General features: G+C 49.4%; 1 protein-coding gene across 1 annotated transcript in view; it reads right to left on the bottom strand.

Annotated features, from left to right (window-relative positions):
* Positions 1–3527: 3527 nt before the first annotated feature.
* Positions 3528–25168, bottom strand: part of MFHAS1 (malignant fibrous histiocytoma amplified sequence 1) — a 40293-nt gene continuing 18652 nt past the window's right edge. Inside the window, exons 3-5 of the mRNA XM_019473140.1 lie at positions 10172–10298; positions 6442–6711; positions 3528–3801 (exon numbers count right to left, since the gene is read on the bottom strand). Coding sequence (XP_019328685.1) covers positions 3528–3801; positions 6442–6711; positions 10172–10298 — 671 coding nt within the window. The remainder of the gene's footprint in view (positions 3802–6441; positions 6712–10171; positions 10299–25168) is intronic.

Raw genomic sequence — 25168 nt, 5'->3', positions numbered from 1 at the left:
AGCGCGGGGCCCGCCCCTGGGCGGTGGGGCGGCCCCGCCGCCGCCTCACGCCGCCGCCTCCCCTCTCGCCGGGCCCCCGCGGGCGCTGTGCTTCGTGAGACCCCAACAGCTGCTCGGCCCCGGCCCGGGCCCCGGCTCCCGCCTACCCCGTCGGGGATAAAAAAATGGTCGTGGGCACGTGCCACGCGTGCCCGGCCTGCCTCACCCCCTGCCTGTCCCGGCGGGCTCAAAGGCAGCCCTGGGTCTCGCCAGCCCTGGGCCCCGCTCCTCTGCGGCAGCACCTCTGCCTTCGTGCTCCTGCCATCGGCCCTCCTGAGCTTTTGCTGAGTAGCCTCCTGGTTTTGGGGTCACAGCAGCTTTCTGGAAGCTCTGGCCATGTTATGGGAAAAACACACTGGACAGACACCTCATTTGTGCTTCCATGTTCCTCTCCTGACTGCACAGGGCATCCTGAACACGGATCTGGGACACCCATGGGGTGTGGGTGGCCAGATCCCGGCCACCAGAGCGATTCAGCTGGCCTGCATCCCCTCCCTGCCCAGGGAAGTTGCCTCGTGCTCTTTCCCATATCCCTTAATCCGCAGTCAAACAAGTGGGGTGGGGTGGATGGCACCAGACATGTGTGAGCTCTCCGAGTCTTGTCGGCAGGGAGGTGAAGGCAAAGGGAGCAGACCTCTCTGTCCATCATGGGTCAGTTAATTTTCTGCTGGTGCTTCCCACAGCCCTGGAGCGCAGTCTAGGCACATCCTTGATTTCTCTTCTGTTCCTTGGCGATGGAGGCCGACGCATACATGGCACCCACCTGACTGATGCAAGCACCCCGACACCTCCACATCTACCAGCCCCTAAAGAGCCTGGCATCTCCTCTGCCCTGCTGCGGCTGGGGCCTAGCCACCCGCCCACAGTCTCGCCTCCTGTCTCGCTCTGGCATGCCAGCATCTTGTTGCAGATACTGCCATCCCGTCCCCTAGACCTGCTGCGCAGTATGGCTGTGTTCGTTGGGGTTGCCATGGAGGTCTGTCTTGTCTTCTCTTCCAGATGAGGGTGGTGATGGAAGTGGGGTCACACACAGCTGCTCGGGGCTATGTGGGAGGGGACTCACTCCCTACTTTGAATTCACCCTCCTGGCACTCCCACTAACGCCCATATTGGCAAGCAGAGGGCCATCTGCCTTATTGCTCTTGCCTCTGAACAACATGGCACTTGAGCATGGTTTGCAAGGAACCAAGCTTTACAAGAAAGCAAACAACATGGTACCAATGAGAACTGCGAGCTGGCCTCACAAACCCACAAAACACCCTAAACACCGTAGGGAAAAAGCTGTTCCCCAGAAATCACCTGCTTTGCTGGAGTGGGAAATGGTTCACAGATGTTAATCCAAACAAGGGGCTCCATGCTCAGATTCATTCAATGCCAAATCTCTTGATGATTTTGTGAGTCATTTGCTAACAGTGCTCCTAAAAGCTCTGGCTCCTGGATTCAGAAAACTCCAGATCTACGATTAGGCGCAGACCCTTCCAGAGGCAGGGCCCAAGGAGGCACTGGAACAGGAAAAACAAATCAAACAGCCAGGCCTCTCCTTGAGATTGAGATCACTTTTATTTTCAGTCGTTTTGGCGAGGATGTGTGGGCGAATGTGGGTGTGGTGCATGTATGTCTGGGCATGCATGTGTGTGTGCGCAGAGTCCTGCCCAGTGATGTAGATTATATGAATACCTGCAATTACAGTCCATGAACTGAGCCATGAAGCGCGTGATGAGTGCTACACTGAGGCCCGCTTGCTTGCCTCTTCTTGTGCTTACTGCAGTGCAGCATCTCCACCTCCCCGCACTGCCGTTCCAAGGATGTCAGCCCAAGATCCTATCCAAAGGGCACGGGAGGAGCTGAGCTCTGGGATCTGGCTCTGCAGGAGCGAGCCGGTGGGTTTCCACCTCACTTAGTGAGTTCCTAAAGACCATTTGCAGTTCCCTTTAATACAACCGTATCTGTCTCATCACAGTGAGGAGCCCCTACTGCTCTGACAAATTTTAACCACCTCAGAGGTACAAAGGGGAAGGGAACAGGGACCCCATGTAAGCTCTGGTGCTACAGCACAGCCAAGTGCATCTTGGATTCCTGGGAAAGCAGCACCCAAATGCACTATTGAGTTTTCACAGCCACCGTGGAACTGTAGCATGGGGGATGCTGCAAGGGAGATCGACCTGTGCTTCCGCAGCCCCCAGTCTCTTCCATCTGATTTGAGAGACCACAAGGCAGGTTAAATCCCAATCTGGTCTCTATTTCTGTTTAACTTTAAAGCTGAATCCCCCAAGCTCAGAGCAGAGACAGAATGCAGAAAGAATAGCATTGCCACGAAAGGAGACTAGTCAAACGCATCCTGGCCTTGTGGCAGTTGGAAACAATCTTATTTCTCTGACCTTTTTGCCTTTAGTCCAGTTAAAGCAGAGGTGTTCCATCACCCAGGACCCTCTGCAGTTGCCAGAGGCCTCCAAGTACCCCTGCAAGCCCTAAGATGAGCTAGATGTGCAGCATCACCGTTCGGGCTCCCTCTCACTCTGCCTCAACAGATTTGTGTGCTGCTTAGGGACATGTAATTTCTCACGTGTTACACAGACCCAGCAGAAGGCAAAGCTGCTATCCTGGGAGTTTCGCTTGGACGGATGCAGGTTTGAATCCCAGGTTTTGCTTCAGAGCATAACACAAGGTACTCCAGGACACGTTCCAGGTGCTTAAAGACCTGCAGTGCAAAGCAACTCGCCAGCTCTGCTTCCAAACCTGTCTGCACCAGTTTCAGTAGGAAATCAACTGGTCAACAAGCAAGGGGTCTGCAAACCAATAAGCAAAACCAGCGCAGTCCTCTCGAGTGAAGTAGGCATCTAGTACCAGGAGCTTCTCCTCCTATTCCAAATGGGTTAAATTCACTGCCAGCTCCATGGGGAGACAATTGATGCCCCGGTCCTTTCTGCCCTCTTCATACACTTTCAGTAAAGGCTGCAGGGTGCTCCGCAGAGACCTTAGTCATTTCTAACAGTTCAGTAACTCTCCAAGCAGGGACAAGAACAGGAATATAATACATGCTCTGAACTCAGGTATCTCTGCTCTTAGGGCACTGCCTTCAAGCCCTCTTTCCTTGTGGCTTGACTCATGAAAAATGACAGATCCTTCAAAAATATGGGGCCCTCATCCCTGGGGCTCAGGGATGTTAAGTGGGGTCTAACAGGCAGGAGCTCAGTAAAGGGACACAGTGTGCAGAGGACTCCAGGATGCATCCTTAAAAGAGAGCGACAGCAAAATCAAAAGAACTATCAGCCACTTGGCTTGGTTCTCCTGCACAGATCTCCCCCCTGGCAGTCGCAAAGCGGAGACGTTTTTGAACTGCATAGAAAATTAAATGGCTTTTGCATATTAAAAAAATACAGATGAAAACACAGTTACGCCAGTTACTAAACAGTGGGCGGATGAGCGATCACCATTTCATATTAAATAGACCCAACTAGACTGATCTCCACACTGCCACACTCCCAGCATTACGGCTTCAGTGCACACAGCATACTGAGTGCCCGCAAAGGCCAGGTAATGCCGTGCTCCTGCTGAGGTGGCATGCCCTGGCAGGAGGGCTGCGGTCCCAAGGAGCAGGCTGTAAGACGTCTGCTCTGTCCTCTCACTCCTTCAATGCTCACGCATTCCAGACCAGATGGGCACACTGGGAAACAGGCCTCCGGCTGGAAAAGGATTCCAGTTTGTGGTTTCTTTACAACGTGGTTTCCACGCAACGTCACAGCAACAATCGCTAGTTTCTTCCTATGGAGAACAGAAAGAGAGAGGTGAATAGCAGCAAAGAGAGGAGGAGGTGGCCACCCAGCACGGGAGGTGACAGTAGGGAATGTTCTAACTTAAGTTCTGGCTATACCAGGGCCCTTCATGTCTCATGGGCAGCAAGACTCAGGACAAGGGAGTTTCCTAGCACTATTCCTGACACCATTCAAAGATCTCACCTCCCTTTCACTCCCTCCAGACACCACAGGCAATTTCTAGTCCCCAATTTATCTACAGCAATACAGAAGCACAATCAATTAATGCTTCTCACTGCCACAAGAAAGGTTCAAATGTCCACTGCCAGAGGCGGCAGGTCAACATATCAAATCTGAACCCAAGCTCTCTCCCCAGCTAGAACGATACCCTGAAGAGATGCAAAGCTGACTGAGCTGCCAGCTATTATTTGGCAGCTTTCGCCCCTGAAGGGAGGCACAATGGCTTGGTTTCTTCCACCTGGCCCCTGCAATTCCCCACTAGAGTGGATTCTGCCCTGCATTTCCCAGGGTTAAGTTCCCTGCACACAAGGCTAGTATTTGAAGGACCAGAAGCCAGGGGAACGTCACCTGTGCAACAGCAGCAGGTCCCAGCAGGATGCATGTCTCTGTCTTGCACTGGTTGCGGGCCTGGCCAGCCCGCATCCTGGTGGGGACTGCCTGCTGACCAGCATCGCACATCCCAGGTCTGGGGGAAAGGGCCTCTGCCCCATGCCTGCCATCACAGCCCCAAGGGTTAAGAGCTGTACATTACCACAAGCATTTTAAGTCCCTCATCTCTCAGACCTCCGCCAGCATCTGATGAAGGGATCCTGGCTCTGGAAATGCCTGCCTCCTATTTGATTTATGCTCAGTCAAATATCTGCATGGAGCAGGACTCATACAGTCCAGTTATCAGGGCTCAGCTGTAGAGCACAAACTGACAGCAGCATCTTAGAAGTCCTCAAAACCACCTAGTCAGGAGAGAAACCAGCACTGTGATGCCAGTGCTCAGCCTGCCCTTTCCCACATCTGGCCCAGGGGAGAATGGCTGCCCATGAAGCACGGCTGCCAGGGCCAGCCCAAGGGGATCAGGGCCAGTTTGTACAACACAGCCACACACTGCTTCACTAGATCTCAGCTCAAAGATGCCTGGGTGGCTTTGCTAGGAGGAGGACCCAGATCTAGGTTTCTGCTGCTCTAGTGGCCACAGTGCATGGAGAGTACTGCAATGGCAACTGCAGAGCATCCAGACGTGGCAGACCATGAGCTGTTGGGGGCTAGTGATAAGGAATGGCAGGTGCCAGGGGCTCACTGACTGCCCTTCTTCCATCCCTGTGTGATTACAACACATCCTTACTGCTTCACGGCACAGCGTATGTGAATGCACAAGGCTGGAAACATTTCCAAGCCTGCTTCTCCTCCCACTCTGCCGGCCACCACCCAAGCCTGCTGTGTGGGACACAGCCAACTGTTTTGCAGTGGAATCTTAAAGGCTCCTGGCCTTGTGGCAGTTGGAAACAATCTTATTTCTCTGACCTTTTTGCCTTTAGTCCAGTTAAAGCAGAGGTGTTCCATCACCCAGGACCCTCTGCAGTTGCCAGAGGCCTCCAAGTACCCCTGCAAGCCCTAAGATGAGCTAGATGTGCAGCATCACCGTTCGGGCTCCCTCTCACTCTGCCTCAACAGATTTGTGTGCTGCTTAGGGACATGTAATTTCTCACGTGTTACACAGACCCAGCAGAAGGCAAAGCTGCTATCCTGGGAGTTTCGCTTGGACGGATGCAGGTTTGAATCCCAGGTTTTGCTTCAGAGCATAACACAAGGTACTCCAGGACACGTTCCAGGTGCTTAAAGACCTGCAGTGCAAAGCAACTCGCCAGCTCTGCTTCCAAACCTGTCTGCACCAGTTTCAGTAGGAAATCAACTGGTCAACAAGCAAGGGGTCTGCAAACCAATAAGCAAAACCAGCGCAGTCCTCTCGAGTGAAGTAGGCATCTAGTACCAGGAGCTTCTCCTCCTATTCCAAATGGGTTAAATTCACTGCCAGCTCCATGGGGAGACAATTGATGCCCCGGTCCTTTCTGCCCTCTTCATACACTTTCAGTAAAGGCTGCAGGGTGCTCCGCAGAGACCTTAGTCATTTCTAACAGTTCAGTAACTCTCCAAGCAGGGACAAGAACAGGAATATAATACATGCTCTGAACTCAGGTATCTCTGCTCTTAGGGCACTGCCTTCAAGCCCTCTTTCCTTGTGGCTTGACTCATGAAAAATGACAGATCCTTCAAAAATATGGGGCCCTCATCCCTGGGGCTCAGGGATGTTAAGTGGGGTCTAACAGGCAGGAGCTCAGTAAAGGGACACAGTGTGCAGAGGACTCCAGGATGCATCCTTAAAAGAGAGCGACAGCAAAATCAAAAGAACTATCAGCCACTTGGCTTGGTTCTCCTGCACAGATCTCCCCCCTGGCAGTCGCAAAGCGGAGACGTTTTTGAACTGCATAGAAAATTAAATGGCTTTTGCATATTAAAAAAATACAGATGAAAACACAGTTACGCCAGTTACTAAACAGTGGGCGGATGAGCGATCACCATTTCATATTAAATAGACCCAACTAGACTGATCTCCACACTGCCACACTCCCAGCATTACGGCTTCAGTGCACACAGCATACTGAGTGCCCGCAAAGGCCAGGTAATGCCGTGCTCCTGCTGAGGTGGCATGCCCTGGCAGGAGGGCTGCGGTCCCAAGGAGCAGGCTGTAAGACGTCTGCTCTGTCCTCTCACTCCTTCAATGCTCACGCATTCCAGACCAGATGGGCACACTGGGAAACAGGCCTCCGGCTGGAAAAGGATTCCAGTTTGTGGTTTCTTTACAACGTGGTTTCCACGCAACGTCACAGCAACAATCGCTAGTTTCTTCCTATGGAGAACAGAAAGAGAGAGGTGAATAGCAGCAAAGAGAGGAGGAGGTGGCCACCCAGCACGGGAGGTGACAGTAGGGAATGTTCTAACTTAAGTTCTGGCTATACCAGGGCCCTTCATGTCTCATGGGCAGCAAGACTCAGGACAAGGGAGTTTCCTAGCACTATTCCTGACACCATTCAAAGATCTCACCTCCCTTTCACTCCCTCCAGACACCACAGGCAATTTCTAGTCCCCAATTTATCTACAGCAATACAGAAGCACAATCAATTAATGCTTCTCACTGCCACAAGAAAGGTTCAAATGTCCACTGCCAGAGGCGGCAGGTCAACATATCAAATCTGAACCCAAGCTCTCTCCCCAGCTAGAACGATACCCTGAAGAGATGCAAAGCTGACTGAGCTGCCAGCTATTATTTGGCAGCTTTCGCCCCTGAAGGGAGGCACAATGGCTTGGTTTCTTCCACCTGGCCCCTGCAATTCCCCACTAGAGTGGATTCTGCCCTGCATTTCCCAGGGTTAAGTTCCCTGCACACAAGGCTAGTATTTGAAGGACCAGAAGCCAGGGGAACGTCACCTGTGCAACAGCAGCAGGTCCCAGCAGGATGCATGTCTCTGTCTTGCACTGGTTGCGGGCCTGGCCAGCCCGCATCCTGGTGGGGACTGCCTGCTGACCAGCATCGCACATCCCAGGTCTGGGGGAAAGGGCCTCTGCCCCATGCCTGCCATCACAGCCCCAAGGGTTAAGAGCTGTACATTACCACAAGCATTTTAAGTCCCTCATCTCTCAGACCTCCGCCAGCATCTGATGAAGGGATCCTGGCTCTGGAAATGCCTGCCTCCTATTTGATTTATGCTCAGTCAAATATCTGCATGGAGCAGGACTCATACAGTCCAGTTATCAGGGCTCAGCTGTAGAGCACAAACTGACAGCAGCATCTTAGAAGTCCTCAAAACCACCTAGTCAGGAGAGAAACCAGCACTGTGATGCCAGTGCTCAGCCTGCCCTTTCCCACATCTGGCCCAGGGGAGAATGGCTGCCCATGAAGCACGGCTGCCAGGGCCAGCCCAAGGGGATCAGGGCCAGTTTGTACAACACAGCCACACACTGCTTCACTAGATCTCAGCTCAAAGATGCCTGGGTGGCTTTGCTAGGAGGAGGACCCAGATCTAGGTTTCTGCTGCTCTAGTGGCCACAGTGCATGGAGAGTACTGCAATGGCAACTGCAGAGCATCCAGACGTGGCAGACCATGAGCTGTTGGGGGCTAGTGATAAGGAATGGCAGGTGCCAGGGGCACACTGACTGCCCTTCTTCCATCCCTGTGTGATTACAACACATCCTTACTGCTTCACGGCACAGCGTATGTGAATGCACAAGGCTGGAAACATTTCCAAGCCTGCTTCTCCTCCCACTCTGCCGGCCACCACCCAAGCCTGCTGTGTGGGACACAGCCAACTGTTTTGCAGTGGAGCAATCTTAAAGGCTTGACAGCATCAACCCCCTCCCCAACAAAGCATTGGCCAACTGCCACAAAACTCACTTGTCCAGGAACAAATCCAGGGAATCCCGCTACAGCTCATTTCAAGAGACTTTCCTCCAAGCAGGTCTGAATTAAATGGTACCAAGAACGTTTTTACATTCATCATGAGATCCAAATGGGTTTTCAACACGCGATCAATGGGTCCACAGAATCCTATCCCCAGTGCTTCCCCTCTGGCCAGTGGCCCTGCCATCTGCAGCAATCGTTTTGCTTCATGCCTTGTTGTTGTCCACGACCTCCAGGTGACTGCATCCACTCCAGCCACAAGGCCCCCACCTGGGAGCTGCCCCCGCCCCACAGCATTTCAGAGTCCAAAGTCCCATCGATCCCTGTCAGCATGCAACTCCACAACTGGAGAGATGGGAGCACTGCAGAGCATCAGCCATGTTCTGCCCGGTGGAAAACCTTTGGCACCAGCACTGACGATTTATCTGGAAGAGGAAAGGATAAAGAAAAAGTAATGTAGCACGAGCAGCAGGGTTCATAGTGCTTGTGGTGAGTAACGTAAGACACACAATTTTCTCTAGGATTCTAAATAGGGAGGGTGAGGTCTTTAAAAGTAACACAGGTGTTTTTGAGAACACAAGTTTCCTGCCAGCAGAGTGACTGTGAAACTGGGACACAGTTGTTAGATGCTGGAGGACAGGAGGACAAGTGCACTGGCATAGCCTGACAGCACAGTACAACAAAAATTGCAGCCTCAGGTTAGAAATGTGCTGTGCCAAGTACACACAAAGGAGGACCAAATGAATAGACAGTCGTGACCTGTGGCTCAGTATCAGGGCAGCTAACTTTGTTTCCTGCCCCAGGTGGGCACTTCACCTTCACACACAGCTCAACAGCTACCCATCACCAAAGCTATTCTCCAGCAGGATGAACATATTTTGGTGGGAGGGTACTGAACAGAGAGAACAGCATCCAAAGCTACTTTCAGATACTGAAGTGAAAGTAATAGGCATCCACATGCACCACAGCAGCAGCCACCAGCAAGACACTCGGCTTGCTCCTCTAAGCTCCCTGCCAAATTCCCTTGTGCCACTCCAAGGAGAGCAGGCCATGGCTGTGTTTCTGTTCTGCAAGAAAACCTATGCATCAAAAAGCCAAGGCACTGCCCGTTTCTGTGAGTGTTGTTCCACATTTGTTCCCACCACAACACAGCTCTGTTTTCCAAGCACATCCCCACTCTGTGGAGTAAAGGACATGTAGGCTATTGATACACAAGAGGGCAGGGCTTCTGTCTGGAGGGCCCTCACCAAGTTGGAGGACTGGGCCAACAACAGTGCTGTGAAATTCAACACGGACAAGTGCATAGCCCTACACCCAGAACAGGACAACCCCATGCTCCTCCACAGCCTAGGGTCCAGCTGGCTCGGGATGTGGTGGAGAACACATTGAACACAAGCCAGCAGTGCATCTTTGTGGCAATGAAAGCCAAGCTGTAATAAGGGAGACTCAGATGGGACAGAAGGAAAAAAGTTCTGCCCCAGGAGAACAGCGTAATTCTAGAGTCCAGAGAGGTGGTCGCACCTCCATTCTTGGCAGTCATCAGTCCTTGCCTATACAAGGTCCCAAGCAACCTGACCTGGCTGTGAGGGTGGCCCTGCTTGGGCAGGGGGTGGACAGAGACCTCCCAAGGTCCCATCCTACCTAAACCTGGCCATGATTGTATAATCTCCTGATCTGTCCTGCCCATTATGTGTGTCTTGCATCTGCCACAACACAGCTCAGGAAACACCTCAACCCATTTTACTGTACCTCTTATCCTTTGAGCGGGCTGTCTATATCCACAAATAATTAGAACTGCCCCCAGACTGTGGGGCTGCTACCTTCCAGAAAAAATGCTTAGTGAAGGTATGCTTTACGTAGGCTTTCTGGTGCCTACTGACAGGGGAATGGGGGTCTGCTTTAAGGTCTCACTTGGAACAAGGGCTGACCACAGTAGGAGTGGGGGGGTAAACCAAGGCAACATTAACTCGCTCGCTGCCGTTCTTGGGACAGATGATCTCTGTCAGTCCCTCTGGTCTCGGCTGACTCAGCAGTTCTCCTGTGAATAAGGGAAAAGAATGAAAACATTTAAGCATCAGCAGGGCAGTTTTTCCAATTTTTGCTTTTAGCATGCCTTTCGCCTCCCCCTCACCAAGTAAATGTCCATGACGGATGCAAGTGAGCACTGTAAGAGGGCTTACTGGTCCTGCAACCCAAGCAGGTCTCATCCGTGTAACCATGGTGAATGTCCTGGTGATTACAGCTTGGAGACATGCTGCTCCACACAAACATATCATCTGCCATCTTTCCTGCCTCTGCTTTGAATCACTGCACACAGACTTGAGAGCTCCTTAGGGATTCATAGCATCTAGATGGAGCTTAATGAGACAGAGGTTTTAGGAGTAGGTGTTTTAATTAGGCTTTGGGGGCAGATGGGATCCAGAAGTTTACCTTCAATCTCCATGGAAGGGAAGAAGCTGACCTGTAGCATCGGCAGGATAATTGGTAGACAGATAGAGAAAGCTACAGATAAAAGCCTTATTATTCACATACTACATGTGAATACTACATGGCTGCATACTACAGCCATTCACACCTACAAAGCTACCCAAAAAGCAGCTGTCTTTCAGTTCAAGCAGAAGGATGCTACAAGGACCCTGCCAAGACCACCTTCTTTGGTATGAACCAGAAAGAAGATGGTTTGAACGTGCAACCCTGCCCATTACAGCTGTCTAGACATTGCTCCAGTACTGCGATTTTTGAGCTGGAGCTACCTAGGAGCTGGAGAGACCCTGCTGTTCTGCGATGGCTGGCCAACCACAGGGTGCCTCTTTTAGCTGCCAGAACAACATTTAGAAACAGGTAAAAATACTTGAGAGGATTCCCTAACGCCCCTCTCCCTGGGCGCTTGCCACAGCTGCCATGGGACTGCTGCTGTGTCCTGTCAGGGTTTGGTGCCACACTATACTCTGCTGAGCGTGCAGATCCCAGCTCCCAGCTGTCAGCTCTTCCCTAATGGAGGCAATACCAGCTCTGCGAGTCAGTAGCAGCGGGGGGCTCTCCACCACATGGTATCCCTCTGCTAAATGAGTTGCGTCAGCTCCACTGTTCAAGTGCCAAGTTGGCAGCTCCCCACCGCTGGCACCCTTGCAGCATGTAGTCCAGGGCAAGACGCAGGTCAGCACAGCGAGAGGGGAAAGGCAGGTGCTGAGATGTGCCCAGCTCTGAGGAACACTTTCCCAACAGCTCGCTCAGAGCAACTCAAGTTTCCTCCTGGCTCCACTCCACACATGACTGGCCCCAGCAGGGCAGATTCCCCAGCCATCGACATGCCATCTCCTCAGCGTAATCCAGCCACAGCTTAGACACCCAATAGCACCAGAAGCACCTCTTGATACCAGTCTGGCAGGTAGGGTCTGCTCTCAAAGGCAATATGGGATGGCAGCATCCATGCCCAGCAAGGGCTCAATTCTTCTGCTGAACATGCCCACATTGGTGCTACACAGTCCTACCCGAGGCAGAGGCACCAGGCCACAACTGGCTTGTGCCAGCTAGATCAGTGACTTCCTTTAGAGAGGCAGGCTGCAGTCACAGGTCCACACAAAACTCTCTGTACCCATCAATAAAGCAGCCACTGTGAGCTGTCCCCACTTCCACTAAAACACTCAAGACAGATGGTCCTTGGACTCCCGCATTTTGAAATGCACTTGCAATAAATTCCTCTTCTGTTAAACAAAGAACATCAGAAAAATGTCTCCTTGTGTCTAGCTGCAATTGCCAGGCACTCCAGGAAAACCAGAAAAGAAATCACGCTTCGAAGAAGTACTGCCCAGCCTGTGCAGCAATGGCACAACAGTCAGCCCCATCATGCCTGAAGCCCCCCCAAATGTCGCTTCCCTCCTCTCCTCCTCACACTGTTTCTCTCCTCACTTTCATGAAAAAGCAAATCTAAAACCCCTTGGTTTTTCCAAAGCAAGAACACATCATTTGGTATCGTGAAAGCAGAAGGGAGGGCTTGGCAGGGAACACGCACACACACAGTTCCTCTTGAGAGATACCCTACCTCTGGGACCCGTAATTCCAGTTTGCCCCCATGGTCCGCAATTTGAATTCACATTTGGTTTGAATATCTACCCTCATCTCACACCCATACTCAAACCTGAAGTGGCAGAGCAGCTTTTAAGCCACGCAGACATGTCTCCCAACACAGAAGAATCATGATGGTATTTGCAATTCAAAGTTAAAAGTGCAAGGCAGTGTCCTCAATTATGTGAGCTGTCACAAATTGAAAGCAGCATTGCATCCCATCGCGCACGTACGCCACAGGGTTCCGTGTCCCAGGGATTCCCAGGTTTCCAACCCCAGGTTGACTTCCAAACTGCAGTATTGCTAACAGTACTGAAAACACCGGCTCTGAAAGATGAGTCATAAAATCAGTGCACCATTATGCGCTTTAAAAACAGGGCTAATATCCATCAGATCTTAAACCAGAGGAGTGCAGTAAGGCTAGTCTGTCTGCTTGAGCCTTCATTCCCATTTCCATCTCCCCACTTCAGGAATCCTTAGATGGAGATTTCTCAAGCACAGGAGATTGCTGCAGGGTAAAACAGATGCCTGATTTGCAGGCAAACCCCTTCCCACAGCTCTTCAGTCAACCCTCCTTTTCTTTATGGCTTTACCTTCCCCTCTAGATTGCCTCTGGGATAAAGCTCACCTCACTCTGTCCCCAGCCCTATCCACACCTTCTCCAGCCCCACTCCCATTTCCTGCTGACATACACGCTGCTCCCCAGAAGAAAGACTTTTCTCACAGTTACTCCATGAGATACATCACGTACCGAGTGGGCAGAAGGCCACCTGTGCATCCTTCCTATTCCTCCCCCTCCCAGCTAAGGGATGCCCCAATGCCTTCCCACCATAGTGTTCTCGTCCCCTTGTCTTTGCAAACTGCTCATCTTTGCTGCACAAACTCATCACAGTACTAAACCAGGCATAACTATCTAAATCATGCTTCATATCACATAAAAGCCAGTGCAAATCCCATTGCTATACGCAATCTTCAGAGCTGTAACTAACTAGCATTGAGACACTGCTTGGATGCAACTCTCCAGGCCCAGAATCTCTTGGAGGTCTCAGAAACTTCACATTTCTATTCAGAAATTATTCAAACTGCAGAAGATTAGAAATAAAAGTCTTCAGGGCTGCAGCAGGGTGGGAAAGAGGAGATCAAATGAAGTATTGCACCGATACAAAAGAAAAAGCTAAGTGCCTGGCATGGGTGGTGTTTTCTTGGTTTAACTGTTAAGTTTACATGTAGCTGCAGCAGCCCATGTCTGCAGCACTTGTTCTGCCCCTATGTGCAGACTAGCCAGTCTGTATTTTGATTGCACATTCCTTCATGAGCATGTCACAAATTTTACTGGAAACCTCAGTTCAGCCTGCCCCCTCTGAACGGTTGCCCTGTAATAGCACACACACAGACCACGAAGCTTATCCTAGTCTCATCGTGGCCTTCGTTTTAATGTTAACTTCCACAGAAGCCACTAAGGTTTTAACCAAAACTCCAACTACTTAGTCTTAAGGCTAAAGACTAACAGTTGAGTTTTTGAAGAACAATCCCATCTTCCAGGAGACAAATGTGCATTACTAAGATTACTCAGGTGATTTAGGACCATGAGCCCTATTTGCAAAGGCACTTTAATGCTGGGTACTTGCTGACCAAGGCCTGATTTTTAGATGCATCAAAGTTCCAGTTCAGGCGATAGCAGAGGGGCACTCACCAAGCCGGGTTAAAAACACCTGCAAACAGACAGCAGATGCTTTAGAAGATACTCCTTGCTGCCTCTCCATTTACAATGGCACAAATGGTGCAGAGGAGTTGCATGTGTCCCATGACCCACCATCCCGGCGTTTTGGCACAGAAACAGGTCTCCACAACCGGGTAAAATGTGCTGTACAGCAAGCTAATGCTGAGACACAAACCGAGACCCTGTCATGAAGCTACCATGGTCGGTTTTGGCTGCAGCGTAAGCTGGTTTGTAAACTCCCCCAGGCAGATGGGTGCAGTGAGTCATGCTGCCTGCACCATTTAAAAGAAACCTCCTACATGTGGGCAGTCACAGGCAAAGGTAGGAACAAACCTTCAGCCATGCCCAAAGCTCTACCAGAAGGGCCTGTTTCCTCTCAGCATTAGCCAGCTCACCCGAAGCAGATATTTCTGTCAGCAAGATGTTCTTCGCTGCCACTGTTTTATCCCAGAACATACACAGGCACAGCCAACTTTGAGCTGCTTGTGCTGGGTTCCTGGGCCAGGCCAATGCTTGCAGCCCGCCAGGATAACTGCATGTGCCAGACAGAGCTCAACTGTGTATTGCCACTCAGTGCACGAGGAAGACATTTCTGCCACCATATATGTCCAGGAACACAGAAAAACATCGGTGTACGATTTTTGGTCAAGTACAGAGTTAGGCACATTTCTCCTTCCGTCCTTGATTTACTGTGATTTGGGGAGGGATGCCTCCCTCAGAGCCCATGCCAGCAATCAGACCCATGCGTGCTGCAAAACACACTTCACTGACCTTTAGGAAATACCCGTGAAATGCCAGATACCCATGACGAATCAGAGAGTTAGGAGGGAGGCTGACAGCAAGAAAAGCAAGTACTTGCAGGAGCGTTCAGTTACTCCACGCTGGCAGCCAGACAAGCCCAGCTGTAAGCCTACTTGGCTGTCTAACAGAGAGAAGGATTTTTGCACGCAGGGAGGAAAATCCCACCCGGACCATTTGCCTTCACACACTTCCCACTGCCATGGCTGTGCTAAGTGGCACAAGGTTCCCTGTTCATGTGTCAACAACTTGCAGCAAGGCACAGGAGTGAGAGACTCGACTCTGGCCTGCCATGCCATCTCCTTTCTCTCAGAGCTCCCAGGAGAACACATTTGCACAGTAGCAGCCTGATGGTGTTTCTCACTTTCATGCTGTCATTCCTGCTGTCAGGATCTGGGCTCCACTGGGACAACCAGCAAGCAGTGGATGAGCAGGACCTCTCTTCAGTCTGCTTGGGACCTTGAAGATACATCGCCCACGCTTCATGACAGGGGCATGAGACAGCTGAAACCAAGCTGCTCCTACATCCTGCCCTGCCTCAGCACTGTCCCACTCACTCTACCCCATGCCTCAGAGCTGCTCCAACCACATACCCACTGTTTTTTGCAGCCCCACTGCTCATTTTATCTCCTACCCCAAAACCCTTCTCACTCTTCCTCCTTGCTGAAGACCTTCAGACACCAACCACTGCAAGTGGGGTTGGCAAGAGATAGACTTTAAATCTTAGCCTCAACTGCTTTTCTGTCAAGCCTCCTTTGACTAATCCTTCCTCATGACATCTCTCTGCACAGCACCCAGCAGTCATGCCTTCAGAAAAGTAGAGAACAAAACACTTCAACACTGCCTGTGTACCAAAAGCACGTGTCCCATGCTTGGTTTCCAAGAGTAGTCAGAAAGCAGGGCTCACGAGAGCCCCAGAACACCTCTCTACTTCACATGCAATCCTACCCCCTTTCATCCATACAACTGCAAAGAGATCGGGGTTGGAAAAGCTACAGCTTCTCTGCCTGGCTGTTAGTTGTTTTGAGGTTCAACAGCTGGAGCACTTACACAATTAGATCAAACCTGTCACAGAGGCAGGATGATTTGAATGGCCACGTGCACAGGTTTCCCCCTCTGCTGTAAGCATGGGCAACGTCCTCACACACTGGGACTTTGCAGCCAGCTCTACAGTAGATGAGAAATCTGCTGGCAGTCTTGGCAGAAGCAGGGGGAAGGAGATGGTGTCTCACACCAAGCCTGCTTCTACTCCACACCATTTAAATCTTGTCTTCACCACTCTCTGCTTGGATGAAATGAATGAGTTGCTTCCTGCAAATGTTGCTGTGCACGACGCATAAGCTTATTCTCAACCACTGTGCACAGAAAATACTGCTGTATTGGTATGAATTTTTAATACGCTCCTCACAGCAGTGCCTGCATGTCACGCACAAAAATATTCCCCAGGAAGTTAGAACGCTGCACTTCCCTTGGTTTATTTCTGGAGTCCTGAGCGACCTTATCTACCTGGCCTGCTTGGAGCAGGGGACTGGATAGAGACCTCCAAGTTAGAACTTCATTTTTTTTCTCACTGGAGGCTATGCTCCTGGCTGCAAACACAACAAAAATAAAGAAACTGAAAGCAGAGACATCACAAAAGGGAGCAGAGCAGGGTGAAATCCACATTACAAACAGAAAGTTTCATGAGCCTCACATTGCAGTCCCAGTTAAAGGAGCTTAAAACTAGCAAACAAAAAAAAACAACAAAAATCCCAGCCTGTGAAAGTGCCCCAGTGAGAGAGACCACTGTGGAAGAAACCAACAGAGAAGAAAACTGTTGGTAAGCACCGATCACAACAGCAGGCTGGTGAGCAGCGCCACCCATCGGGTACAGCACAAGCTCAGGAACGAATCAGCCTGGGATTAAATGTAGTCAAAAAGGAAAGGGAAGGCTTGAACAAAAAGCAAAGCTTGCTCTGGAAGTGCAGAGTGGGACAGGTGGCCAGTCACAAGGCAAAGGACCAACCTGCAGAGATGAGTCCCCAAGACCAGAAGCTGAGAGCACAGAGAAAAGGATGTGGAGAGCAAGGAAGAGGGTTAGACCTTTCCAAAATTTGCAAAAGGAACTGATGGCAATTTGCCATTTCTCCTTTGAAGTATTCAAGACCAAAAATGTCAGCAGTGACACCTGCCTCAAACATAGAGTAGTCTCCTGTGGGTGGTCAGCTCCACTCCAGGGCATCACAACTGCCAGAGGGGCAGGCTGAGCCTTGGGGCTGCTGGCTGACCCAAGCACTAGACAGCTTTCCAGCTCTTGCATTCACAGCACCAGCTGCCTCTCGAGCCAGCACCTCATCTCTAGGCCTCACAGCTCTGGCTGTGGACATGTATATAGCTCACCTTGAGTATTTCACCCAGCTGGCTGCATAGGAAAATGTTTTTCCAAGGCTCTTAATTCATGCCAGATGACAGAAACATGAAACAACCTCCGTGGTGGATCTCTGGAAACAGGCAGGAGTGCTTTTCAGCTTGGAGCTGACAAATCTAGGTCAAGCTTCAGGGCCTAGAGCCGCTGTTCCCCAGGCCAGGAATCTCAGACCCGCTGCAGAAGCCACACTCTGCTCAGCTCAAGGCCAAGCATCTTTCCCCACTGCAGCTGAGATCACCCTGCACTTTACCTCCTACCCAAGCAGCTACCAGACTAATCACCCTGGTGGGAAGCCAGGGGCCGTGCCAAAGGGTAAGGTGCTCTGCAAGGCCTGCCCAGGAGACACAGGGAGACAGATGCTGTACCTGGCAATCACTACCTCTAATTTTAGCCACTCAGGGAAGGGGAGAAGTCACACAAACACCAGCTCCAGACTGGAAGGCTTAAGGGGGTTAAATACCCTCCTCCTTCCCCAAGTCATGACAGGGTCAGCTAGCTCTTAACCCCTCGCTGTCACAGTAGAAGAGGACATTGACATACCTCAGCAGTTGCAAAAGGTCTGGGGAAGCCTTTGGCACTGGACTGAGCGTATCTCTGGGCGGAGAACTTGAGTGGAAAGCATTTTGGATGCTTGACTCAGCAGCTAAAGGAGGGTAATTATTCAAAATGCCAGTTTACATCTCATCCACTAATTTCCCCAACATAAGTTATTTGAGATCATCCCTTACCAGTGTGGCAATACAAGGTTTCCAAGCATAAAACTTGGAAAACTCTATGTTTGTCCCAAAACATTAATTATCTTTTTCTCAGGCACACTGAAGTTAATTATAGTTAGAACTGGAATCCAATTAAGAGCAAAACAAAAAACCCCACACATTCCCCAAACCACACAACTCAGTACTTCCTATCTCCATACTTGCAAACCAGAATGGAGAGAGCAGTAGGAAATCATCAAAACAGCTCCATCAAAATAACTCCAGGGGTAGTCATGAAGCTTTGAGCCCTTCTGTCTCCTTCTGACAGTATGAAATAAGCCACTCAGAGAAATAAAGGATGGTTGACATCTACCTAATTCCTAAGCCAGTGCGTGTAACTGATCTACCATCAGTGTGGCTACACGACGCATGCAACATCTCTCCCCTCTTTCCGCAACTCATGAAATACTGAGCACAGAGAGCATTTGTACCAGGTAACACTGTCATCTCAGCAAGAGACTTGCCATGAGGAGAGAAGGCTGTGACTTTTGGCACCACCACTACTCCCAAAAAGGTGAGAGGGGAGTGAATATGATGCCATTTCTCCAGTCCGTCCCATCAAACTCAATCTATTTCAAATAGTATTTCAGCATGAGTAGCCTCCCTTGTCCAGCTTCATCTCTACCTGTTCTGTCGGGCACTCCATCCTTCTTCTCCCTGTGCAATGGGGAAGGTGGGAGCAAGCCACCTCTGCCCATGAGTGACCAGAGCAGACAGTGGAGAAAGGAAGTGACCACAGGCGACAAATAAACAGCACAGCATAAAGGCTCAAGAAAATGAGAGGGGGCACTGGTGAAAAGCTGAAATAGAAAACAAAGCATCCTCCAAATTGCTGAATATTTTGCTGCCCTTCTAATATCTAAAAAGCTCCTTGAATTGGCAGGTTGCAACGCAGCACTTTCAGACGACTGCAATACAAAGCCATGAAAAATTGATTTGCTTCATTAACATTTTAGGACCTTATTAGCTGGAACGAAATTGACTGTCAAGGCATTTTAAGGGAGAATCACAGTGTAATGAGCTCAATGCGAATTATTCTCATCCCAGAATAGAAACAGGCCTGTCATTGAGTAACCAAGTCCAGAATCCACCTTTTGGTTATTTTTAATTCCACCCCTTCAGCTGTGTCTGCCATGAGTACTTTCTCATTCTGCCAAGGCAAGGCACCAGCTGGAGAGAAAGCTGCAGCCAGCCCTGACCTGTCTGCTCTCACCCAGTAACAGCAAGGCACGAGTGCATGCAGAGCATTCACCCGAATGCTAGACACCACCAGCTGCAGCCAGTCCAAACAGCAACAATTCCCACCAGCCCTGAGCCCACCTTTCCAAACAGTAATTCCAAAGCTATTACGCCCCCATCACAGAGGAGATGCTGAGCCTTCTTTCATCCAGATGATTAGGATGCTGCAGGTCCCACTAAAGGGAAAAGAAGGAGTTTAAAAGAGCTCTCAACGCCATTACTATGATAGATAAAGTTAACAGGCAGGGTTCACCAAGGCCTGCAGGGAGCTACCTGGACTGGTCAGCATCCTGCTAGCTCTGCCTCTCTGTGTTTGGGTCACAACATGTTAATAGCTGGCCACATGAAAAGCCAACCCCTGGAGGGGGGCTTACAAGGCTTAGCCCCGTGGACTTCCAGCCTTACACAACTGATGAGACAGGGCCAAGTCTCAGCCTGCCCCTCTGCTAAATTTAAAGAATTAGGGAAGCCTGCAAGACATTTTTCCTCACAATAGTTTGGCTACGGCATTGCACCCAGAACTGGCTGATCATTTTTCTGCCTGCTCCAACACAAGAACTAGGAAGCCTCAATGCAGGTACTGCGAGGTGCATTCAAAGAAAACCAAAGGAAGCAGTCCAGCACCTGACCCAGGCTGCAGAACTCCCAGCTGCAACACACTGTAGATTCAAGAAGCTCACGAGGGTCCACAAAGAGACTGGACCTGTAACTGGCAAAGTGTCTTTAAGTGTTACTAAAGAGTCAAATCCCTGTGCTGAAGATAGACAAAGGCTGGGAGAACACCTGGGACAAGTTTTTTCCCCAGTTGGCTTGCTCCTTCCCCACAAGATGACCACACATGCCACAACTGAAGGTAGGATCCTGGCTATGCAGCCCCTCTTCTGGAACAAATGTTCAGCAAAGTCCAGCCAGGGAGCGAAAGACCTGCAGTTTCCCTTGTAGTGGCTTTTTACATTCTGCCACAACCACCCTTTTTTTTTTTTTTTTTAAATTTACCTGCCTTTTGTCAGCCAAGAAAAAGAAGAACAAACCAAAACACACGTGCAAGACATGCGTGTACATGTGCTGCTCAACAGTTTTCCCTGAGATTAAATAAACTCCTTCCTGGGTAAAAGTAACTTGGCTCCATGAGTTGCTGGTGCCTTAGGGCCATTCCAAGGCTTCAGTGTGTTCAGCAAACTGAATTGGAGGGAGCTGTATTTTCAAACTTGCATGGTAAGTACTCTCTTCCAGATCATTTAAGGTGAGATCCATGTGCAATACTCCTCTGTAAAGCTATTTGGGTCACTCTAAAACTCTCTCTGTTCAGCAGGACAACCACAGAGCCCACTTAAGCAAAGGAACAAATTAATTTTTTTTTCCCTTCATTATCATCAACTGGTCTAAGGAGCAAAGTCTAAACACTGTAAGTCCCATTCAGGCTCAAATGTTAAATCAAGTAAGTGTTTTACCTGTTAATTGAACCAACTTGAACTCATCCGTGTTTTAATCTATTAACATGACCTTCTATTGAAGCCACTTTACTGTGGAATTTGATCTATGCACGTACATCACAGAATTTATTCTAGGCTTGTGGTTAATTGGAGTAAAATGCTTCCTTGGTGCTTCTACAAAGCTACCCACTTCCTGCTAGTTAATAACTAACACCACACTACATGCTCACCACAGGTATGGCTTCAGCTGAGTAGGAACCTGCAGGATCACAGAAGTTTCCTTAATTGCAAGGGCATCAGATCTAACTTGCTTCTCTGCATATATTTTTTCCCTTTACACAGAAGTTTCATGAGTACATCCTTAGGTCAAGTGTTTCTTCCTGGTGAGACAGCGTAATGTAGATTTGGGTGAAGTTATATGGCTGAAATCAGAGGAGCAGAGCACTGAGACCAGTGGCCAACTCTCCTCTTGGAGAGGGTACGGCTGGTATCTTCTATAAAAGCATTGCTGGTGGACACAGCAGTCCCCAAGCAGCACTCCACAGAGCTCAGAGCCTGAGTTTCACTATGCCAACAGAGGTGGAGAACTGATTTTTGTTTCAAATCTTCTCCATTTGTTTGGTTTAAAGTATTTTTGTTATAACCAAAATTGCTGTCTTTGAAGTCTGAGTGAGCTGCTGGCTTTGCGCTGCTCAATGGTCAAGAACAAAGCTCTGTTTGTCCTTTTACTATTAAGAGCTTTACAAAATCTTTTTCTACTTGTCCCCTTTTCCAGAGGGGATAAGAACTAATCTTTTATATCTTTTTTTTTTGCAGTGATTCCTCAGCATTTCAAATCATTTAACCATTCTTCTCTGAATCCTCTCATTCCCTAATATCCAAACAGGTGACAACTAACAGCTGTAAATCAAGGCAATAAGTAGCTTTTGCTTACAAACACCTTTTCCCCACAGGAAAGTGCTTATTTATGGACTTAACATTATAGATTGTTTTACTACCTCTGCTGAAACCAATTCTTACTACTCTCTGTTCTGCCACTGGAATGCCTTCCAAAATGATAAGTCATGCGAGTTCAGAAACAATAGCTTTGCTACTTAACTCCTGCAGAGTTCATTGCCCGCTAAATGCCATCTGGTCGGGGGTTCTCAGTGCCCAAAAATAAACTGCAGCATCCGCCTTTGCTGTTTAAAAATCGCTTCTATGGCAGTCATGTTTGCTGCTGAAACAGGAAGGAGACCTGGGGGCTGTAAAGAACTCATCAGCCTCCCAGGGAGGCAGCAGCATTGCCAGGAGAACGTTTCACTCCTCCATCATCTCCTCTACCCCCCTGCACCTTCCCAGGAGCTGCCTGCTGCACCATGGGACTCTGGGATAGAGCTGAGCTCCTTCCTGGCCCCCCAACTATTTGTGCTGCAAACCTGTATTACTTCCAGGTTTCCTCCAGGCAGCTTTCTACCAGGTGGATGACTCTGAGGTACTTACTCCCCAGTACCACTGTAACACAAACCTGGCCCCCTCTCCTTCAGATGTTTCACCATCTCATGTGAACTGCAAGCTAGCTGGCTCTCCTCTGGATGTGCCCAGCACCGATCCCCTCAGAGGGATCTGTCTTGGGAAGAAATAACCTGAAAACTTCCCAGGCATTTACTTGTACTGATCAAAAAGGAGAGACTCAGGGAGATCTTAAGCATATAGTCAAGAGACCCCAAAAGCGAGGACAATCGGGACTGGAAAAGCAGGAATTGGCAGGACGCTTCGCTCTCAAGCCATTCAGCGCTGGAGTTCAGACCCCAACGAGGCTTGCTCTGAGGGGAGGTGAAGCAGACACGGCAGCTCAAGAGATGGCTTCTGCCAGAAAAGCGGACAAAATGCTGGCATACAGGAGGAGAAGACAGCACATTTCAGAGCTACTCAGAGATTATGCATTATGTTAAGACAGTGTACTTTCCACAATACAATAGCAGAGCAACCCAAAGAAATAAGGTCAATAGCACACAAACTCACACAAAAGGCCATTACAAGACAAGCAAAGAGTATCCCCTCCTCTGCTGCGCTTCATCCAGGATCACAGTTTGTTTTGAGATACAGGAGGCCCTGGAGGACCACCAGTGTTTTGGACATAGCAAGTTTAAAGGGGGAGCATGAGCCAGACTGGACTAGAAAGAGCCTTTCCTTCCCTCCACCACCACAGGTTTGCTCTGTGAGAGAAAAATTCAGAGAAAACACAGACCTACTGGCTGCTCCTATTTGCACACGTAAGGATTTTGCATGCTTGGTGCTAATGGAAACATGTCCCACAGCTCTGGACTTTCACCAGCAGCTGCCTGGGAGCCAAACAGAGGCACTGGTGTCCCTTCTCCATCATTTGGTTCCCTCCCACCCCCCTCAGCCTCCTGCATTTTTCTTAAACACACAAGCCAAGAGAACAGTCCTCCAAGCAAGGCAAAGCTTTATTAAAAATGACTTCCGATTAAAAAGGATTTTTAAATCCTTTTGTAGTGATGACCGGATTATCCGCATCATGCTGCATTATGCAACTGGGGATAAAGCAGCACAGAGCAAGTGGCAAAGATGCCATCTCTAGCAGAGCCGCAACTTTGTGGGCAGCTCCCAGTCCCAATACTCACCTGCAAAGCTCAGATGGGGCTGGGCACACTTGGTATATCCCAGAGAAGCAGAATCATGCGTGAGGCTTGTATGACGCAGCAGCTGCAGAGCAGGGGGTGTTTTGCAACATAGCTTTCAACCAGAGGTGCTGTTTCAGGGGAATACTGCCATTAAATACTTCAGGAAACACAGGTAGGAGTGACAGACCTCTGACCTGGAGCCTGGCCGTGGGTGTGCCATAAAACGCCATACTGGCAATGAACTAGAGGCCAGGCAAGAACCGCACTCAAGCTGCCCAACCTTCCTACAGGGGCCACACTGCCAGCATCCACCCTGCTATCCAAGGGCAGAAGCAGCCACACAGTAAGTCAACAGCCATGCTGCTCAGCTTCCCCTGGCTGGCTTTTAACGGGACGCACATTTTTAGCACCTGCAAAGTGCTGTGCCAGAAATCCAAGTCACAGATTCAGAGCCAGCCTACTGTGCTCCCCAAAGTAACCCATCAAGCAACTCATCACACCCTCGTTTGCCTTTTAAAAATTTTTTTTACTTTTTTTTTTTTTTTTTAAATCAGATCCCTGTGTGAACTACTAACTTGAGCATGATCTTGCCTTGTTTGGCAACCTTTTCTTAACATTGTGTTTAGCTTCACTGCAGGCACTCAAAAATGTGCATGTGTGTATGTACATAACGTGCTAGGCTCTCTTTTGCTGTAGAAGAAAGATGTGATTTATTTCAAAGAAGGACAAGGAACAAGTTAAAAATAACAGGCAGCTTCAAAAGCTTCATGGTAGTTTTCTGTTACAAAAGACGACAGAGAAAGGTACTTTTTTTCTGATACCAAAGGAAGGTTCCCAAACTTTTCTTTCATCCAAAAAAGTCTTTATTTTGGCTGAGCCTTTGAAGCACAAATACACTGCTTGGGAAAAGAAGCACACAAGACTCAACTCTTAATCATTTATTTCAGCATCTCATCCTAGGAAGGCTCCAAGCTGACTGCAGCAGCCACTTGCTGAGCTGAATTATTTGCCCACGCAAGCATCAGTTAAGATCTTGCCAAAATGCAATAATGATCATCTCAGAGTCTGTAGGGCTCCCTCTGGGCACACGCATGTTCCTCTGAGAAATTACAAACTTCTCACTTACTAAAGCTGGCATGAAAATGTCACCAATGCTAGGCTTCTGCTTCACCAGCATGAGCAAGACCCCCTGCCCAAAACCCCTGACAGTACAGGTTCAGGTACGCAGATCTGACTGGACCTGTTAGTGAGGACAAAGCACACAGGAGCTCCCCACATAGCCCTCCAGCACTGTCACAGAGCTGGGCAAAAGTACCTGGAGATGACTGAAGTTCCAGAGTGAGGCTCGCATCACCTCCATTTTCACCCACTGAACATTTCTGCACAACTGTCCACCAGAAGCTTAAAAAAAAGGTAAGAAATAAACTCTTGCTCAGTAGATCTCTGAGATATTGCAGCCAGAAAGCAGTGGCACCTCTTCTCAACATCCCAGTTGTCTGCCTTCACTCCCATCTCAATGTTAAAGCAGGCGTGGGATATTCAGAAACAAGTCAGAAGGCAGCTGAAGCAGAGCAGTCAGCTATATTAAAATATAGCTCACAGCTCCACAGAGCCAGCTTTAACAAAGAAGGAGCTGACTTAAAAAAAAACCAAAACAACAAACCCAAAATATCCAACAGTAAAAAAGTTTGAAAGCTTGAATTATATATTCATGACACCAAGAGCTGAAGGTGCTCCAGCGGGCCATGATTCCAGCAGTGCATTTTCAAGCCTGGGATCATAGAATCATAGAATCATTGAGGTTGGAAAAGACCTCTAAGATCATCGAGTCCAACCGTCGACCCAACACCACCATGCCCACTAA

This window comes from Aptenodytes forsteri, unplaced genomic scaffold, assembly GCF_000699145.1.
Source record: "Aptenodytes forsteri isolate BGI_AS27 unplaced genomic scaffold, ASM69914v1 Scaffold6, whole genome shotgun sequence".
NCBI lineage: Eukaryota > Metazoa > Chordata > Aves > Sphenisciformes > Spheniscidae > Aptenodytes > Aptenodytes forsteri.
The sequence above is the reverse complement of the archived record's forward strand: the minus strand, read 5'-3'. Positions and strand labels throughout refer to the sequence as shown.